Here is a 20,722-nt window from a genome sequence, read left to right on the forward strand (position 1 = left end):
GATCATCTATTCAGGTGGACATAAAAAGGTCCCAGGTCACTATTTGAAGACGACCAGGGAAGTTCTCCTAGTTCCTTGCCCAATATTTTATTCCTCGGCCAACACCACCAAATAGAATGGATTAAACTAATCATTTGTGTCATTGTTGCTTGTGGGACTATGTTGTGTGCAAATTGGCTGCAGTGTTTGCCTAGATTACAACAGTAACTAAAAGTAGTTAATTGGCTCCGAGGAACTATGGGATGCCCTGGGAACATGAAAGGTGCTATATAACTACAAGTTCGTTCTTTCCTGTTTTTTACATTTTCTATTCCTCTCAGCACTTTAATGACCCGAGTCATGTCGCTCTTCAAGACTTCCTTTCTCCAATGAAAGCATGTTCAGGTCTGTAAGTTTATCTTCTTATCTTAGAGTTCCAATTCCTGGACATCCTCGTCATTCTTTTCTAAACTATTTTCAATGTACCGATGTCTTTTTGATGGCAGAGTGTTCAAACCTGCTCGTAACGTTTCAAATGTGGCCTCACCAATGAATATATATATGAACAAATTGTTTCAACTTAAGATCAAACGCTTTACAGCATCCCATACATAATTAGCCTTGTTGACAATCTCATTTTTTTTTTATTCGTTCACGGGATGTGGGCGTCGCTGGCAAGGCCGGCATTTATTGCCCATCCCTAATTGCCCTCGAGAAGGTGGTAGTGAGCCGCCTTCTTGAACCGCTGCAGTCCGTGTGGTGACGGTTCTCCCTGAATGGTCAACAATTACCCTCAAATCTTTTTCCTTTCCCATCTTTGCCAAGGAACACACATTCATTGGGCAGCCAATTTTCAGTTTCCAATACGTACTATGTTATGCATCTCACGACCAAATCTTAATCCTGACCAACAGGAAATGCACTTCGTTCTATCTGCGCCCTGGCAGATTGGACCTTCTTAGAATTACTAGAATATCTCTTTACAAAAATTAGACAACAGTGACGTGCAAGGACAAGGCATGTATGCTAAGAACTCATAAATGTTCCTAATATAGTCCACAAGGGGAGAATTTGCCCTCTTCATCAGTAGAACTTGGAGAACTGGCTTTGAAGAAGTTACACTAAACATTTGGTTCTGCAGAGCAAAGATTCTGCAACAACTGCAGAAAATCAAGTTTCTTCTTTCACCTTGGCACGTTCATCTTCCTTCACAATGCTTAGGTCATGACCCACTTCCTACAGACAGCTTCCCTCCAGGTACCAGCAATGATAGGGTAATTCACCGCATGGTAATCTGGTGGAGTAGATCACTTGTCCGTGATAGAATCAACCCGGGTTTCATTCCCGTAAAATCAAGGCAATGAAAATCTGATGGATTCTATATCGGGCGATCCGCTCTGCCAGATTATCACCCATGTGGTGAAGACAGAAATTCACCCTGATGACTTTCACCTGCAAAAATCTCCACTTTATAAGCCCAAATTCTCTTTGACTTGCAGATCAAATTAACAACATTTTTCTGACATGCAACGATAACACAAAACCTAAAAATTATTCTAAAGTGAAATAGTGTTACAAAATATTCTCTTAAAAGTGCTGATGTGCACCTACAATAGGGACCTTCCTTGCTTTGGCTGCAACATCACAAGTGAGGATCAAAGGGAGTCTTCTCGTAGACCACCTGGTGTCTAGTGATCCAATTTGTTTCAGACAACATCCATTTTAACTGGTTAAATCGGAATTTTACAAAAACACACTCAAGCATTTCCGTACAAAAGTTTCCATTTTTGATTCTCCCTCTCCCGAAACCACACAGGCTGAAGCCAATCGTTGAGTCCCAGTTGCTGCTTCTGGTAACTCATCACTAACAAGTTGCATTTATAAAGCGCTCATGTGCAGGAAGATGTCACAGAGCACCTTACAATAAAGGAGAAAAGGGATCCAGTGGACATGGAGCGTGGGAAAAGAGGAAGGGGAATGGAGAGGCTGCATGAGGAACCAAAGGCATGGTCAAAGAGGAGGGTTTAGAGAAAGTTTCTGACTGCAGGGAGAGGGAACTGGGTAGCAAATTCTAGACAGCAGGCGTGTAATGGCTGAATGAGCAGTCACCGATGATGGAGCAGAAAGAGTGAGGGGTGAGGAGAGGTCGAGTGTTAGGGGCGGAGGGTGCGTCTAGAGATATCAGGCAGGAGGATAGGGCGAGGCCACAGAGAGATTTGAAAACAAGGATGAGAATCTTGCCATCAACAACCTGGGGCATAGGGAGCAGGTTAGCTTGGAGAGGGCAGGAGTGATGGGAATGCGGGACTTGGTGTGAGTGAGGACACAGCCTGTTGCATTTTGAATGAGTTTGAAGCTTGCGGAGGGCTGATACTGGGGAGGCCAGCCAAAAAGGACATTGGAGATGACTGGTTTCGAGCTTATGAAGGCGTGGTCTAAGATTTCGGTGGCATAAGGGGAACGATAGCAAAAGAGCCAAGCAATGTTTTGGAGATGAAAGAAAGCGGTTTTGGTAACGGAATGGATGTGGGAGAGGAAACCAAGATCAGTGTTGAGCAGAATGCCAAGTTTGCACACTTCCCAACTCAGCCTGAGTGGGCAGTCAGGGAGATTGATGGACTCAAGGGCAGAGGGTGACAGGAGCCAAAGGAGATGGACTCGGTTTTGCTGACAATCAGCAGTTGGTTCAGGTATTCATATCAGACAGGCAACTTGATGGCAAAAACCTTTGGGTCAATGGCGGAGGTACCAAGGTATTTTGGGGGGTGGGGGCGGGGTTGTTTGTGACTTGGACCACTGTGAACTCGGGGCTGTAGGCAAGACAGAAGTCAGCTGGGAGAGTCTGAAATAAAGAGTGGTGAGAGAAGGCAAGATTGGGGTATGGTGATAGTTGGAGGGACTGGAAGAGTTTGGGGTGGGTATCTTAAGGAAAGGAGGGATCAGCATACAGGTGGAAGCTGAACCCGTGCTTCTGGATAATGTTGCCAAAGGGTAAGCAAGTAAACGGATGGACCCCTGATATACACCAGAGGTGACCACGAGACCGGAGGAGGACAAGCCTTTGGCAATTTAATGCCTACAATCAGTCAGGAAAGAACAGAGCCAGGAGAAAGCAGAAAAGGTGAGTCCAGAGGTAAGATATTTAAGGAGGAGGGTGTGGTGGACTGCGTTGGAGGTGCCAGGAGAACGAGGAGGATGAGGACAGATGGGTAGCCACAGTCACACAGGATGGTTGTTTGTGACTTGGACCGCTGTGATCTGGGGGCTGTAGGCAAGACAGAAGTCAGTTTGGAGGGTCTGAAATAAAGAGTGGTGAGAGAAGAGGAGATTGGGGTATGGTGATAGTTGGAGAGACTTGAAGAGTTTGGGATGGGTATCTTAAGGAAAGGAGTGATAACAATGGCTTTGAAGGAGGTGGGAGGCGAGAGAGACAGGTTGATGATGGTGGCAAACACGTGGATGAGGAAGTGAAGTTTGGCGTGCAGGAGCTGGGATGGGAAGATATGGAGTGAGAAGGTGGTGGAGCAACATGGATGAGATAAGTAAGATGAAGACTGAGCAGGATATGAGGGAGAAACAGCAAAAAAATGGGAAGGGTGAAAGCAAGGTTAGGTGCAGCATAGGAACTGAATCCGGGACTTTCGAGTCTATGGCTGTATTATACCAAGTGGTGCCTTTACACCAGGACAATGGGGCAGCTGGAGGTGAGAGACTCAAATACTTCTACAGCATACAGCAACATGGTCGATTTTGGTTGAAACCAGAATAAATAAAAACCTTACCTCTTCATTCCTGAGGGTCTGTTGCACCATGTTGTCAGAACAGGATATAAGATCTACTGATTTGCCATTTTGTTGACAGTCAAGCTGGACTAAGTTTCGGCAGTGCGTGTGACAACTATACTTGCAGTCTGGAGAAAGCAAACAAGAATATCTTTTATTAGAATACTGGAGCACTTCAGTCAGCACTTACTGGTGATAGTCTGATGCATCACTCAACCTAGTAATATATAAGCCTGCAGACAATACAAGGTTTTAAACCTCTAGTCATTGTATGGCCCAATCTGGAAGTCAAAAGTACTTGGTTATCATCTTTAGGATCATGAATTCAAGCCTTGATGGTGACTGACATCCCAATCTTAAGTAACCTGGGTAACTGTGTATTTTAGCATTACATTGAGTTACATCGTGTCTACAACACAGAAACAGGCCATTCGGCCCAACTGGTCGATGCTGGCATTTATGCTCCACATGAGCCTCCTCCCACCCCTCTTCATCTAACCCTATCAGCATAACCTTCTATTCCTTTCTCCCTCATGTACTTATCTGGCTTCTCCTTAAATGCATCTATGTTATTTGCTTCAATTACTCCATGTGATAGTGAGTTCCACATTCTAACCACTCTTTGGGTAAATAAGTTTCTCCTGAATTCCCTATTGGATTTATTGGTGATTATCTTACATTTATGGCCCTTAATTTTGGACTCCCCACAAGTGGAAACATTTTCTCTACGTCTACCCTATCAAACCCTTTCATTACCTTAAAGACTCTATCAGGTCACCCCTCAGCCTTCTCTTTTCTAGAGAAAAGAGCCTCAGCCGTTCAGCCTTTCCTGATAGGTATAACCTCTCAGTTCTGGTATCATCCACGTGATATCAAGAAACGGCTGAGTGCATTGGATACAGCAAAGGCTATGGGCCCCGACAACATCCCAGCTGTAGTGCTGAAGACTTGTGCTCCAGAACTAGCTGCGCCTCTAGCCAAGCTGTTCCAGTACAGCTACAACACTGGCATCCACCAGACAATGTGGAAAATTGCCCAGGTATGTCCTGTCCACAAAAAGCAGGACAAATCCAATCCGGCCAATTACCGCCCCATCAGTCTACTCTCAATCATCAGCAAAGTGATGGAAGGTGTCGTCGACAGCGCTATCAAGCGGCACTTACTCACCAATAACCTGCTCACCGATGCTCAGTTTGGGTTCCGCCAGGACCACTCGGCTCCAGACCTCATTACAGCGTTGGTCCAAACATGGACAAAAGAGCTGAATTCCAGAGGTGAGGTGAGAGTGACTGCCCTTGACATCAAGGCAGCATTTGACCGAGTGTGGCACCAAGGAGCCCTAGTAAAATTGAAGTCAATGGGAATCAGGGGGAAAACTCTCCAGTGGCTGGAGTCATACCTAGCACAAAGGAAGATGGTAGTGGTTGTTGGAGGCCAATCATCTCAGCCCCAGGGCATTGCTGCAGGAGTTCCTCAGGGCAGTGTCCTAGGCCCAACCATCTTCAGCTGCTTCATCAATGACCTTCCCTCCATCATAAGGTCAGAAATGGGGATGTTTGCTGATGACTGCACAGTGTTCAGTTCCATTCGCAACCCCTCAGATAACGAAGCAGTCCGAGCCTGCATGCAGCAAGACCTGGACAACATCCAGGCTTGGGCTCATAAGTGGCAAGTAACATTCGCGCCAGATAAGTGCCAGGCAATGACCATCTCCAACAAGAGAGAGTCTAACCACCTCCCCTTGACATTCAACGGCATTACCATCACCGAATCCCCCACCATCAACATCCTGGGGGTCACCATTGACCAGAAACTTAACTGGACCAGCCATATAAATACCGTGGCTACGAGAGCAGGTCAGAGGCTGGGTATTCTGCGGCGAGTGACTCACCTCCTGACTCCCCAAAGCCTTTCCACCATCTACAAGGCACAAGTCAGGAGTGTGATGGAATACTCTCCACTTGCCTGGATGAGTGCAGCTCCAACAACACTCAAGAAGCTTGACACCATCCAAGATAAAGCAGCCCGCTTGATTGGCACCCCTTCCACCACCCTAAACATTCACTCCCTTCACCACCGGCGCACTGTGGCTGCAGTGTGCACCATTCACAGGATGCACTGCAGCAACTCGCCAAGGCTTCTTCGACAGCACCTCCCAAACCCGCGACCTCTACCACCTAGAAGGACAAGGGCAGCAGGCGCATGGGAACAACACCACCTGCACGTTCCCCTCCAAGTCACACACCATCCCGACTTGGAAATATATCGCCGTTCCTTCATTGTCGCTGGGTCAAAATCCTGGAACTCCCTTCCTAACAGCACTGTGGGAGAACCGTCACCACACGGACTGCAGCGGTTCAAGAAGGCGGCTCACCACCACCTTCTCGAGGGCAATTAGGGATGGGCAATAAATGCCGGCCTTGCCAGCGACGCCCACATCCCGTGAACGAATAAAAAAAAATATATATATATTTTTGCACCTTCTCCAGTGCCTCTATATCCTTTTTATAAAATGGAGACCAGAACCGTACCCAATACTCCAAGTGTGGTCCAACCAAGGTTCTATACAAGTTTAACATAACTTCTCTGCTTTTCAATTAACTCCGAAGTAGATATTCATGTTTTCCATTTAGATTCCTATTGTGAAAACTCAGTTGCCTCTACCAGATAGGATTATTCCCTCCATTTAAAAGGTACCAGTCCCATTACATATGCCATTCCCAGATGGAGAGGGCTCATGGGCAACCTGCTCCCCTGTTAATGTTGCTCCACAGCCAGTGGCTATAATGTGCACAAGAAGGGCTCAGGTGAGGACTTGTTCACCTGCCTGTCCCTCATTTTCTCCAAGGAAGCATCAAACCTCCCCTCATTACATCCCCACCACGGCCAAATCAAGATAGCAAACTTGACATATGTGAGCTCAATTAGAGATGGAGTATAGACAGGCACAGACAATGTAGGCAATTGCGGGCATTTATTTTGCAATGGGTGGATGAAGCAGTGGTTGCAAGAATGCCTGGTTGCGTCCAAGAGGCGCACATGCATGACTGCGTGTAGTGACATTCAAGGTGCACAGCAAGATCCCACAAACAGCAATGGAATAAATGATTGGATAACCTGTTTTAGTAATGCTGGCTGAGGGATAAATGTTGGCCAAGGCAACCCCACTGCTCTTTTAATAGTGCCATAGGATCTTTTACTTCCACCTGAGAGGGCAGATGGGACCTCGGCTTAACATATCACCAGAAGAACGTCACCTGCAACAGTGCAGCGCTCGCTCAGTACTGCCCCTCCGACAGTGCAGCGCTCCCTCGGTACTGCAATGAAGTTTGGATTAAGCGCAGAGAAACTGGTGTAAAATCCAGCGTAATTTCTGCATCAAGTGCGATCCAGGAAATTCTGGGTCAAAATGTCAGCGTACATTATGTGCTCAAGTCTTGCAGAGCCCATAACCACCAAACTCAGAGGCAAGAACGCTACCAATTAAGCCAAACTAACACTTATATTATAGAAATGTAATTTCAGAATTGACAGTGTCGGAAGGATGCAACCTCATGGTACGTGTTCAGAATATCCTTCAGATTAAAGTGGTGTGAAAGTGACAACTGGAGAGAAAATGAAACATGAAAGAAAAACTTAACTTGCATTTTATACAGCGCCTGTCACAACCTGAGGATATCTAAAGCACTTCACAGCCAATGGAGCACTTTGAAATAGAGAGTCACTTTTTGTAATGTAGGAAACGCAGCAGCCAATTTGCGCACAGTAAGGTCCCACAAATAGCAAAAGATTAATGACCAGATAATCTGTTTTTATTAATGTTGGGTTGAGGGATAAATATGAGGGAACTCCGCTGCTCTTCTTCGAATGGTGCCATGGGATTTTTTACATCCACCCAAGGGGGCAGACGGGGCCTCGGTCTAACGTCTCATCCGAAGGACATCACCTCCTTTGGTAATGCATTGGGAGTGTCAGCTAAATTATGTGCTGAAGTCTCTGCATTGGGGTTTGAACCCTTGACCTACTGACTCAGAGGCAAGAGTGCTACCCACTAAGCCAAGGCTGATCCTTTGGGAGAATACAGTAAGAAAACAAATGGTACAATAATACCATACACCCAACAATGACCGCTATTGATTGGCAAACAGAATGACTAGTGCAGTCCAAGTGGGACCTATTACTTCCCAACAGCACTCATCTCAAAGGAAGGGCATTTATTTTCCAGCTTATTTTATGCAGCCTACGTAGCTGAAGCCACACAAGTACAGTTAAATATTTCTGCACAAGAATCAGGCAGCGTCCTTTAGAACAAATTTTAGTTTATGGTGGGCTACAAAGAAAGCGCTGGAATAATCTTTACGAGATGACAAAAGCATGGGTTTAGCATGTAATCTCACTATGAATTAAAATGCTGCATTGACACTTGTTGATCATACCCGTTGCTAGATCTAGTGTCCAGTTTTGCAATGCAAGCATTAAACATAAGTTTGGTGATTCTAAGGTTAATAGCAGAGCCTCGTAGAGAGATTAGTATTAGCAGAAGTTCAGAATATAGGAAATCCCCTCAACATACAGCACAACTGCAGCGTTATGCCAAAATATTGAGCCAAGTATAAATAATGCAACGCATGTAATGACTGCATAAACAAGGCAGAACAGGGTTTCCTGTTAAATTTCACTCCTGACAGAAGGCAGATTCAAAAAAAAATGCACCCTCCCCTACCTGAAGATCTCCTCCTCATCACCTGGAACTTGATTTTACCCGACAGTTTGCAGATAGCTATTCCCATCACGGTATCCCGAATCACAGGAAGGCTGCTTCCCAGGAAGCCAAGTCGCTCTGATGCAGCAGCAGACAAAACTTGTCACAGGGGCAGCACACGATAGTGACTGATCACTGAACAAACACCATCAAACTCCACTCTGCCTCTAGCCAACCTTGTGCAAGGCTCATTTGCCTGACTGTTGATAAATGAATGTGCAGCATTTGTTAAGTGGAGGAGGAGGAGGAGGAGGAGGGAGGGGGTTCTTTTTCTTGTTTCTGCTGATATAAAACTTGAATTTCAAATGGGAGCTATTTTAAATGTACAATTATGACCCTGCTCAGGGACTTCTATCTTATTGATACTGCACACTAGGACTGAGGAGCGAATCAAACGCTGTATTTATCTGTTCAATTGAAATGCAAGGGCAATAGCAGTCAATGAACCAATGTCCCATTAGTTTATTGATTAAACCATTGCTTACATTTAGAGAGGCCATATTTGCCGAATTAGCCAACCATTTAATTACTTATCGTTTCCCCAATGGTCTAAGTGTCCTTCTCTCCACATCCCTCCATAACCTCACCTCTACCAGCCCGACAGCCCCTCCCAAACCCTCTATTCTTGACTCCAGCCTTTTGTGGGTCACCCCCCACCCCACCCCACCCCCCCCACTATCAAGCATACCTGTTGGAAATCACGCTCGTGGCTTTGCTTTATACCACCTACAGCACACACACACACATATGGGCTTTCAAACCAGTCACAACCTCAGGACGTCCCAAAGTGCTTCACAGCCAATGAAGTACTTTTTGAAGTGTAGTCACTGTTGCAATAAAACCATAGAAAAGATACAGCACAGAAGGGGGCCATTCGGCCCATCTTGTCCGCGCCGGCTCGAAGAACAACCAGGTGCCCATTTTAATCCCACCTTCCGGCACCCGGTCCGTAGCCCTGCAGCTTTCAGCACTTTAGGTGCAGGTCCAGGTACTTTTTAAAAGAGTTGAGGGTCCCTGCCTCTACCACCAATTCGGGCAGCGAATTCCATACACCCACCACCCTCTGGGTAAAAAAGCTTTTCCTCATGTCCCCTCTAATCCTTCCGCCAATCAGCTTAAATCTATGTCCTGTAGTTCTTGAACTCTCCGCTAGGGGAAACAGGTACTTCCTGTCTACTCTATCTGGGCCCCTCATAATTTTGTACCCCTCAATCAAGTCACCCCTCAGCCTCCTCTGCTCCAAGGAAAACAACCCCAGCCTATCCAATCTCTCCTCGTAGCTGCAATTTTCAAGCCCTGGCAACATTCTTGTAAATCTTCTCTGCACTCTCTCCAGAGCAATTACGTCCTTCCTGTAATGTGGTGACCAGAACTGCGCACAATACTCCAGCTGTGGCCTTACCAGCGTTTTATACAGTTCCATCATTACATCCCTGCTTTTGTATTCTGTACCTCGGCTAATAACAGAGAGCATTCCGTATGCCTTCTTCACAACCTTATCTACCTGTACTGCCACCTTCAGGGACCTGTGCACTTGCACTCCAAGGTCTCTCACTTCCTCTACCCCTCTCAATATATTCCCATTTACTGCATATTCCCTTTTACTGTTTGCCCTCCCTAAGTGCATTACCTCACACTTCTCTGGGTTGAACTCCATTTGCCACTGTTCCACCCACTCCACCAACCCACTGATATCTTCTTGGAGTCTACAGCTATCCTCTTCACTATCAACTACACAGCCAATTTTTGTGTCGTCTGCAAATTTGCCAATCATGCCCCCTACATTCAAGTCCAAATCATTAATATATACCACAAACAGCAAGGGACCAAACACTGAGCCCTGTGGCACACCACTGGAAACGGATTTCCATTCGCAAAGACATCCATCGACTTTCACCCTTTGTTTCCTATTACTGAGCCAATTTTGGATCCAATTTGCCACATTTCCCTGTATCCCATGGGCTTTTACCTTTCCGACCAGTCTGCCATGTGGGACCTTGTCAAATGCCTTACTAAAATCCATGTAGACAACATCCACTGCAGTACCCTCATCAATCCTCCTTGTCGCTTCCTCAAAGAATTCAATCAGATTTGTAAGGAATGACCTTCCCTGAACAAATCCATGCTGACTATCCCTGATTAAACCATGCTTTTCCAAGTGACAGTTTATTCTATCTCTCAGTATTAATGTAGGAAACGCGGTAGCCAATTTGCGCACAGCAAGGTCCCACAAACAGTAATGTGATATCGACCAGATAATCTGTTTTTAAGGTGCTAGTTCACGGATAAAGATTGGCCAGGACACCGGGGAGAACCCCCCAGCTCTTCTTCTTGGATCCAGAGATTTGAGCACAGAATCTAGGCTGACACTCCAGTGCGGTACTGAGGGAGTGCTGCAGTGTCGGAGGTGCCGTCTTTTGGGTAATATGTTAAGCAGAGGCCCCGTCTGTTCACTCAGGTGCATGTAAATTAACTCACGGCACTATTCGAAGAAGAGCAGCAGAGTTCTCCCCGGTGTCCTGGCCATCATTTATCCCTCAACCAACACCTAAAACAGATTATCTGGTCATTACCACATTGCTGTTTGTGGGACCTTGCTGTGCGCAAATTGTCTGCCGCATTGCCTACATGACTACACTTCAAAAGTACTTCATTAGCTGTAAAGCACTTTGGGACGTCCTTAGGCAGTGAAAGGCGCTATAGAAATGCAAGTCTTTCTTTTCTTCTTCCAATGAACGCTATAGCAATGGCGGTCAACACACAGCTAACGAGACTTATGGGGCTATTTCCCGTACCAAAATCTGGCTTTTTGACCTTCCCTTGTGATATCAGTAGTGCAGTTGCGTTGAGGGAATGGGAAGAGCCATTTTCTGTGAACAGGACCGGTGCTTACAAGCAGGACTGGCATCCATTTTACAAGCTGGACTGGCACCCATTTTACAAGCAGGACTGGCATCCATTTTACAAGCAGGACTGGCATCCATTTTACAAGTGTCAAGACAAGAGCAACAAAATGGTGAGTGAAACTTGGTTGTGGCTCAAGTTCCAGATGATTTTAGCTGGTTGCCGATAATCGATTTCAAGCCCAATGCCCTAAATGCTCAATCTACTGCTTTAATTGGATTCTATTTGACGCATATGAAGTGAAACCTGAAAAACAATAAATATTTATATTTGGTGCTGAGCCTGAAGCCTCAGGCCTGCCGAACAATTAAAAATAAATTTAGGATTTAGTTGTCTTCACAGGAGTCATAATTTTCAAACAATGAGAGAGTACAGAGGCGAGAGAAATGCTCGTAACGTGTATTTTTCTTTGTACAGTTTAGCTTTTCATAAACAGTTGGAGGTTATAATAATCCGGGGCTGCTACTCACCTTGCTGATTACAGGAGTGACTTAGATCTACTGCAAACACAAATTTTCTAAGCGTCCAACTGAGTGAACAAGACTCAACTCACGAAGGTGGCAAAATGTAAGTAGAAAAGAAAATACGAGGATGAACATTGCTTACTCTTACCAGAGTGGGAGCTCACCTGTTTTCTCGTGGAGTAGAATGGGAAACCTGAGTGTCTTCTTTATCAAGACAAACTATTTTAGCTTAAATCCATAAATCCTCAACATAATTTCAGCACTAACCATGACCGAAAAAAAGCGTTAAATTACGAGGACAGGTTGTGTAAACATGGCTTGCATTCCCTTGAGTTTGGAAGGTTGAGGGGTGATCTAATCGAGGTGTTTAAAAGGACAAAAGGATTCGACAGAGTAGGTACAAAGAAACTATTTCCTCAGGCGGGGGAATCCAGAACAAGGGGGGCATAATCTTAAAATTAGAGCTAAGCCATTCAGGAATGAAACCAGGAAGCACTTTTTCACACAAGGGGTAGTAGAAATCTGGAACTCTCTCCCCCAAAAGGCTGTGGATGCTGGGGGTCAATTAATCTTTTCAGGACTGAGAGCGATAGATTTTTGTTAGGTAAGGGTACCAAGGGAGATGGAGCTAAGGCGGGTAAATGGGGCTGAGGTACAGATCAGCCATGATCTAACTGAATGGCGGAACAGGCTCGAGGGGCTGAGTGGCCTACTCCTGTTCCTGTGTGTGAAAATGACAGGTTGAAGCCAATTCTAGAGGGGATGCCTGGGTCTTGAAGGGCTGTGACATGTGAGAAGTTCCCAAATATCAAGATAAGCAGCTTTCATCTGATTTCTATCTTCAGTTTGAACCTCTTATTTTTCCCTCTTTTCTTCAACATGTAAGATCAGAGCAGAGATCGGTTTCGACTTTCACTCAGATTTCAGAGTTATGCGCATGCACAAAAAAACACAGTAAAATGGTGAGAAGCAAAGCTCGTCAAAAGTCACGTTGATTTGTGCACCTGACACTAATTACAGTGAGATTACCACCGTATTAGTATTACCACTAAAGAAAGACTTGCATTTATATAGCGCCTTTCACTACCTGAGGATGTCACCAAAGTGCTTTACAGCCAATTTTTTTTTTAAAGTTAAGTACTTTTGAAGTGTAGTCACCGTTGTAATGTAGGAAACGTGGCAGCCAATTTGTGCACAGCAAGATCCCACAAACAGCAATGTGATAATGACCAGATAATCTGTTTCAGTTATGTTGGTTGAGGGATAAATGGGGGATAAACCGGGGAGAACGCTTCGTAATAGTGTCATGGGATCTTTTACGTCTCACTGAGAGGGCAGACGGGGCCTCGGTTTAATGTCTCATCCAAAAGACGGCACCTCTGACAGCGCAGCACTCCCTCGATACTGCACTGGGAGTGCCAGCCTAGATTATGTGCTCAAGTCTCTGGAGTGGGACTTGAAGCCACAGCCTTCAGACTCAGAGGCGAGAGTGTCACGGCTGACACCTAGAGCGGTATTGTTTCATTATCAAAGATTATTGAATTTTACTGTTAGTTGTTGGGATTATTGCAACTTTTCAAAACTAACAGCCTTCAATTTGTTGTCGCAACTTTATTCAAAGTAGCATTCTGTAGGTTACAGTGACAATGCCCATTGCAGATATAGCTAGCAATATCCTAAGTTAAGGCACCTGTACCGTAGTGGAGTGCCTGGACTGAGGTCTGAGGTTCTCTCACTATCAGCAACAGTCCTTAACATGAATGGCCTGACCTCTGGAGAGCCAATGGCCGTGGAATCCCAATTTGGACTCCAGTCTCCCAGGACCGAGCTGTAATGTAAAAGGGGCCTCAACACTTACAGTTCTTTGGCAGATACAACCTTCTCCTTCTGGCTCTTGACTCTCGAAAGAGTAACCGTACCAGAGACGTAGCGAAAACCTCGCCCTGGCAAGCATCATGGCAGTGCTGTCGTTTTATTTTGGGGGACACACATTTTTCAGCACTTAGGCTGTCCAAAATCTATCTCATGGGACATCCATACTCCTTCACATCGACTTATAGATGGGGCAATTTTAACCTAACCCGCCTGGTCAGGTCCGCTGCCCGTCTTTACATGCCACCCTAGATCAACGGACAGTAAAATTACATGTGTAAAGGGCAGCCAATCTGAGGGGGCCAGGTTCCTGCCGGACGGGTTAGGGTCAGACAATCCCCCTAGGCACCCATGCCAGGAGGCAGAAACCCTGAGGCCAGCATTGGGGTAACGAGCCCTTTCAGTCACCTTTACCTCTGTGCCCACGGCTGCCTCACTGCTGAAGCTGGGGCCCATTTGTTACCAAGGCAACCATCCCACAACGCTACCAACCAGCGGAGAACCCATTTTGCGAGATCATTAAAACCGAACTGAAGCACTCACTCGATTAGGTACTTAAACACCGAGATAGAGGATGGTTATTTTTTTAATATATAAAAATGTTGCTCGCTGCCTGAAAGAATTTTAAGAAATGCCATTATAAGTCCAAGCATTAAGTGGATTAAATCTCAGCCCTTAACCAGCACTGCTCCGCAGTATAATAAAGAAATGGAGATGATGGAAAGGGTGCAGAGGGGATTTACTGGAAAGGTATCAGGGAATTCAGTTATGTGGAGAGACTAGAGAAACTGGGATTGTTCTCCTTAGAGTAGAGAAGGTTGAGGGGAGATTTAATAGAGGTGTTCAAAATTATGAAGGGTTTTGATAGAGTAGATAGGGAGAAACTGTTTCCATGGGCAGGAGGGTCGGTAATCAGAGGACACAGATATAAAATAATTGGGGAGATGAGGGGAATTTTTTTTTAAAAATACAGCGAGTTATGATGATCTGGAATGCGCTGCCTGAAAGGGTAGTGGAAGCAGATTCAATAATAACTTTCAAAAGGGAATTGGGTCTATACTTGGAAGGGGAAAAAATTGCAGAGCTATGGGGAAAGAGCAGGGGAGTGGGACTAATTGAATAACTCTTTCAACGAGCTGGCACAGGCACGATGGGCCAAATGGCCACTTTCTGTGCTGTATCAATCTATGATTTATTAAACAATTTAACTTTGACGTTAAAGATATAATGTTCGAACTTTACACCCGCTGGTGGCTAGCCTCGTCTGCTGGCCATTCAAAATTGGGAATTAAGGTGGGCACTGCACAGGATTCTCCCCTGCCAGCGGGGAGCCTTGCCAGCAGGGCAAGGCTCCCCGCTGGCAACACAAGGTCAGAAAATTACCCCTTAAAAGTCTTGCATCATTTCAGACCAATTTATATTCTCTCTTCACCCGAGTTTATTTAAGAAACCCTTTACTCCATTTGCTAAAGCCCAATTATCCCATTGAGATAGAACGGCCACACAGACAGGCTTTTCATACAGTGGATAGGCCCCAACTCACAATGGCTGGTTTATTTCTTGGACTTTATCCAGATGTTGGATCAAATAATTTGAAAATGAGAGGAAGAGACTAAATAAATAATCAGCTCATAAAGGAGGCTAATACTACATTAGCGCTCAAATTATAGGTTAAACTGTTGCTAGGCTACCACTAAAAGGTTGAAGTAAAAGCTTTTATCAGCCTTAAAGCTTTTTGAAGTTGTGGTTGCGGCCACTCTGGGAATCGGTTGCTCCTTTCAGTTGCCTTTTTCTTTTCTTGGAAAGACAATCACTAGATGCATATAGTTCTGGAGTTCAGTGCTCCCTCATCGCGTGCTTATTGATTGAAGATCAGTGCTCATAATGCCAAAGTGCCAGGGGATCTTTTACATCCACCTGAACTAATACTTCGGGTCTCAGTTTAAAGTCTCATCCAAAGGAAGATGCCTCGGACAATTCAGCACTCCTTCCGATGTGTATCCCAACTAGAATGTCACGCTGGATGGAATACAAAATTACCTTGCCTTAGTGGGTAGCACTTCTATCGGGGAGCCTGTATTCTAGGCCGACACTTCAGTGCAGTACTGAGGGAGTGCTGCCTTGTCGGAGGTGTCTTCCTTTGGAGGAGACTTTAAACTGAGGTCTTGTCGATTGGACAGGTGGATGTATAAGATCCCATGGTACTCCTTAAAAAAAAAGAGCAGGGAGTTGTCTGGCTAACATTTGTCTCTCAACCTTCATCGCCCTTGTCATTCATCTCACTGTCGACTGTTCAATCTTGACTTTGTGCCAGTGTAAAAATAGGTGATTGCGAGTCAGCGGTCTGTTTTGGATCTCTCCCAATTTTAATTTCCATTGAAGTAAATGTAAATAAAAAATTGGGAGAGATGTAAATTGGCTGCTGATTCATTGCCACCCGTTTTACATTATCGAACAAAGTCAAAATCTATCCCGCTGTGTGCAAAATGGCTGCCACATTCACCTGCACAATCGTAACTGCACTTCAAAATAATTCATTGGACATGAGGCGTTTTGGGATATCCCAAGAGATGTGACCTAAAGCAAGTTCTTTATTCTTACACTTATAGCCATCTCAACTATCTTGCTGATGTTTCCCACAAATAAAAATACAACACACCAAAGCAAAGCCACGAAAGCAGTGAGTGGCCAAAAAAGTATAACTCAAAAATAATAGTTTATTATTATTGGATAAGAACAAAATATGGATTGAGAAAAATTCATTTGTGCATCAAGATCATTCCCTCCACAGTGTAGTTTGACCTATCACAGACTCTACCCAATCTCTCAGTCTCTTGAAGGAGATGGATGAAATTGCTGCACAACTTCTAAAAGGAAATCAACTAAAACCCGAGGACATTAATGAAACGTCACACAACTTCGACCAGTTACATTCCACAGATAACTCACCCATAACCTCAGCAGCGCAAATACCAATATTCTCCAGGCAGCTTCTGATCATCTCTAGCTATCATTTTTCCCAATTTACTTCCATTTTCCTCCCGAGGGCAGTGAATCAGGAAAGGATATTATATCCATGGGCACCACCAGCCCCTCAGTACCTCATGCAAGTGGCCATTCTTCAAGCGAGTGAGCGATGGCAAGCTTTTCAGCCATGGAGACGTGGACATTACGCAGAGAGTTGTTATGATCTGGAACGCACTGCCTGAAAGAGCAGTGGAAGCAGATTCAATAGTAACTTTCAAAAGGGAATTGGATACATACTTGAAGGGGGAAAATTTGTAGGGCTATGGGGAAAGGGCAGGGGAATGGGTCTAATTGGATAGCTCTTTCACAGGCACAATGGGCCGAATGGCCTCCTTCTGTACTGTGTCATTCCATGATTCTATGATATGCAAGCCTGGTCTTCTGCTCACCCAACACCTAAAGACATAAACTTTCCGGCAAGAATCAGAACTAGGAACATCAGTTGATGTTTCCTCCTTTATCTCAGGGCACTGAGTTCTATTCCAGTGCCCTCATCATCCCCAAGCTGAGATCAGTTTACTCAGTACATATCAGGGCTCAAACCTGCGTCTATTGTGGCGCATTGTGTAGTACCCTTGCCTTGGTGTTAGAATGGTCATGGGTTCAAGTCCCGCCTCAGAGATTTAAGCACAAAATCTTGACTGTCACCCCAGTGTAGTACTGAGGGAGTGCTGCACTGTCAGAGTTGCTGTCTTTTGGATGAGACGTTAAACCAAGGCCCTGTCTGTTCTCTCAGATGGATGTAAAAGATCCCATGGCACTATTCAAAGAAGAGCAGGGGAATTCTCATGGTGTGCTGGCCAATATTTATCCCTCAACACTAAATCAGATTATCTGGTCATTGTCACATTGCTATTTGTGGGACCTTGCTGTGTGCAAATTGGCTGCTGTGTTTCCTTCATTACAACAATGACGACACTTCAAAATTACTTCATTGGTTGTGAAGTGCTTTGGGAGGTCCTGAGGTTGTGAAAGGTGCTATATAAATGCAAGTTCTTTCTTCATGGCTTGGTCGTGCAATTAAAAAGGTGCATTTACAAATTGAGCTTGGTCCTGCTCTCCGAGCCCTCTCTAATGCATCAGTATCCTTCTGATATAGGGTGCCCAAAACTGGACACTAAAGGGCCAACTCCTCAAATCAGATATCTCAACAGGGAATGTAGATTAGGAGATTGTGGGTCCAAGGCCTATAATTTACACTAATAGACAGAGCATCCAATCGTGGAATGTCCCTTAAAAATGTTAAACCACTCATAGCTCATGAGGACGGTGAAATGATGGGGGAGAGGAGGATGCAGTGCCATTTGATACAGATTTAATAGGACTCTTCCTGAAATTGAGGAGACAAATGATTGATGTTTTCTCCATAAAGCAGTTTAAACATCTCATCGTTCAACTGGCCAGTAAATTTGTGTTATTGTTGCACTCGAGTTTTAGTCGATTGTGTTTTGCTAGTTCCATGACCCTTGTAAATAATCCCTCTGTAATGTGCTGAATGACTTTTGAAAATAGCAGCACAGATTGCAATCTCTCTTGAACCTTTTTGCAAAACGTTTTACAATGAACATTTAAGTGGATTAAAAGAATCTTTTTTTAAAAAAAAAACTTAGGATCAAATGTCCTTGCGATATATTCGAGTATTTGATTAGAACGTCACAGGTAACAGATTTACATTAATGTCACATGGAGAAAACATCAATCATTTGTCTCCTCAATTTCAGGAAGAGTCCTATTAAATCTGTATCAAATGGCATTGCATCCTCCTCTCCCCCATCATTTCACCGTCCTCAGGTTAAAAATCACTCCCAAATCCTTCCCCTGCTCTGTGGTTTCTGTTGAACCATTGTGTACTCATAAATCCTTCAACGTGTAGTGTCTTACATCTATTGACATTACAGTGCAGCCGCAAATTCCTAGCCCTTCCATTTCATTTGCACATGCCCTTACTAGTTAAAAGAAAAAAGAAAGACTTGCATTTATATCGCGCCTTCTATGACCTCGGGACATCCCAAAGCGCTTTACAGCCAATTAAGTACTTTTGAAGTGTAGTCACTGTTGTGATGTGGGAAACGCAGCAGCCAATTTGCGCACAGCAAGGTCCCAAAAACAGCAATGTGATAAATGACCAGATAATCCGATTTTTAACAATGTTGGTTGAGGGATAAATATTGGCCAGGACACCGGGGAGAACTCCCCTGCTAGTCTTCGAAATAGTGCCATGGAATCTTTTACATCCACCTGATAGGGCAGACTCAGTTTAAAGTCTCATCCAAAAGACAGCATCTCTGACAGTGCAGCACTCCCTCAGCACTGGAGTGTCGGACTAGATTTTGTGCTCAAGTCTCTGGAACCTACTGACTCAGAAGCGAGAGTGCCATAGCCATAGCCAACAGCTAGGTAGCTAGTCACATAGTTTTGGTGACATCAGCAGATTTTACAATATTATGTGTACCATCCTCCATATCATTTATGAATCGTGCTAATAACACAGAGAGAGCTTAACGTGAGGTCTTTTCTTGGTTATGTGTGAGGGTACAATAACATTACCGTGTCACTCATCAACATATTTCCGGGATTGGAATTTGTGTCTAACACTGGGAAGGTGATGAACTGGGATTCTAACTCATGTCTGAAGTCAATATCCATAAAAAAGGAAAAACAGAGTAGATGGGTATTATCTCCATCCACTAAATGACATGACACGAGCTCAAACACCCAACAATCGCTGAATATACCAGAGATATACAGCGGACAGCCTGTATAAGGTTAAACATTTCAGGTGGAACCTCAAGGGTCTCTCTCTCTCTCTCTCTCTCTCAGATACTGAATGACCTGTGGTGTATTTCCAGCATTTTCTCTTTATTTTCAACTGTTTTCTTTTTACCATCGGAAAAATTCACGTCATTTCAATGCAGCTAGTATCTAGCGACAGCTTGTAAACATTTTGTTTCCATCCAAGACCAGTTCATAATATAGTTAACCTTTGCAGCCCTTTTTACATCATAAAGGTGATCCTGGGGGAGCAGTGCGAAAAGGCCCATTGGTCTCCGTGCAGTGGAGGGTCCCGAATCTAAATAAAGGAAATTACGAAAGTATGAGGTGTGAGTCGGCTATGATAGATTGGGGAACTTCACTAAAAGGGATGACGGTGGATAGGCAATGGCTAATATTTAAAGAACGTGTGCAGGAATTACAACAATTATTCATTCCTGTCTGGCGCAAAAATAAAACAGAAAGGTGGCTCAACCGTGGCTTACAAAAGAAATTAGGGATAGGATTAGATCCAAAGAGGAGACATATAAAATTTCGAGAAAAAGCGGCAAGCCTGATGATTGGGAGCAGTTCAGAATTCAGCAAAGGAGGACAAAGAGATTGATTAAGAGGGGAAAAAAAGAGAGTATGAGAGTAAACTAGCAGGGAACATAAAAACTGACTGAAAAAGCTTCTATAAATATGTCAAGAGAAAAAGATTAGTGAAGACAAATGTAGGTCCCTTACAGTCAGAAATGGGGGAAATTATAATGGGGAACAAAGAAATGGCAGAACAATTAAACACATACTTTGGTTCTGTCTTCATAAAGGAGGACACAAATAACCTCCCAGAAATGTTAGGGAACCAAGGGTCTAGTGAGAGGGAGGAGCTGAAGGAAACCAGTATTAGTAAAAAAAAATGCTAGGGAAATGAATGGGGCTAAAAGCTGACAAATCCCCAGGGCCTGATAATCTATATCCCAGAGTACGAAAGGAAGTGGCCCTGGAAATAGTGGATGCATTGGTGATCATCTTCCAAAATTCGATAGACTCTGGAACAGTTCCTACAGATTGGAGGGTGGCAAATGTAACCCCACTATTTAAAAAAGGAGAGAGAGAAAAAACAGGGAATTATAGACCAGTTAGCCTAACATCAGTAGTGGGGAAAATGCTGGCGTCTA

At 44.4% G+C, this 20,722-nt stretch overlaps 2 protein-coding genes across 8 annotated transcripts in view; one reads left to right on the forward strand and one right to left on the reverse strand.

Moving 5' to 3' along the window:
- Positions 1-20,722, reverse strand: part of rassf3 (Ras association domain family member 3) — a 190,233-nt gene that overhangs the window by 132,328 nt on the left and 37,183 nt on the right. For both annotated transcript variants that reach the window (XR_010966180.1, XM_067999355.1), the window contains exon 2: positions 3,762-3,889. Coding sequence is in view for 1 of the 2 variants with exons in the window: in XM_067999355.1 (XP_067855456.1) it covers positions 3,762-3,889 (128 nt within the window). In the remaining variant the exon portion in view is untranslated. The remainder of the gene's footprint in view (positions 1-3,761; positions 3,890-20,722) is intronic.
- The window catches only part of LOC137334578 (uncharacterized), a 102,399-nt gene that overhangs the window by 7,395 nt on the left and 74,282 nt on the right, over positions 1-20,722 (forward strand). For 3 of the 6 annotated variants that reach the window (XR_010966183.1, XR_010966181.1, XM_067999357.1), the window contains exon 2: positions 11,845-11,994. The exons of 2 other annotated variants lie outside the window; for them this stretch is intronic. The gene's annotated coding sequence lies outside the window, so the exon portion shown is untranslated. Of the gene's footprint in view, positions 1-11,362; positions 11,540-11,844; positions 11,995-20,722 lie in introns of those variants that run through there. One more of the 6 variants, XM_067999359.1, reaches the window with a different exon arrangement.

The sequence above is a fragment of the Heptranchias perlo genome, chromosome 18, assembly GCF_035084215.1.
Source record: "Heptranchias perlo isolate sHepPer1 chromosome 18, sHepPer1.hap1, whole genome shotgun sequence".
Taxonomy (NCBI): domain Eukaryota; kingdom Metazoa; phylum Chordata; class Chondrichthyes; order Hexanchiformes; family Hexanchidae; genus Heptranchias; species Heptranchias perlo.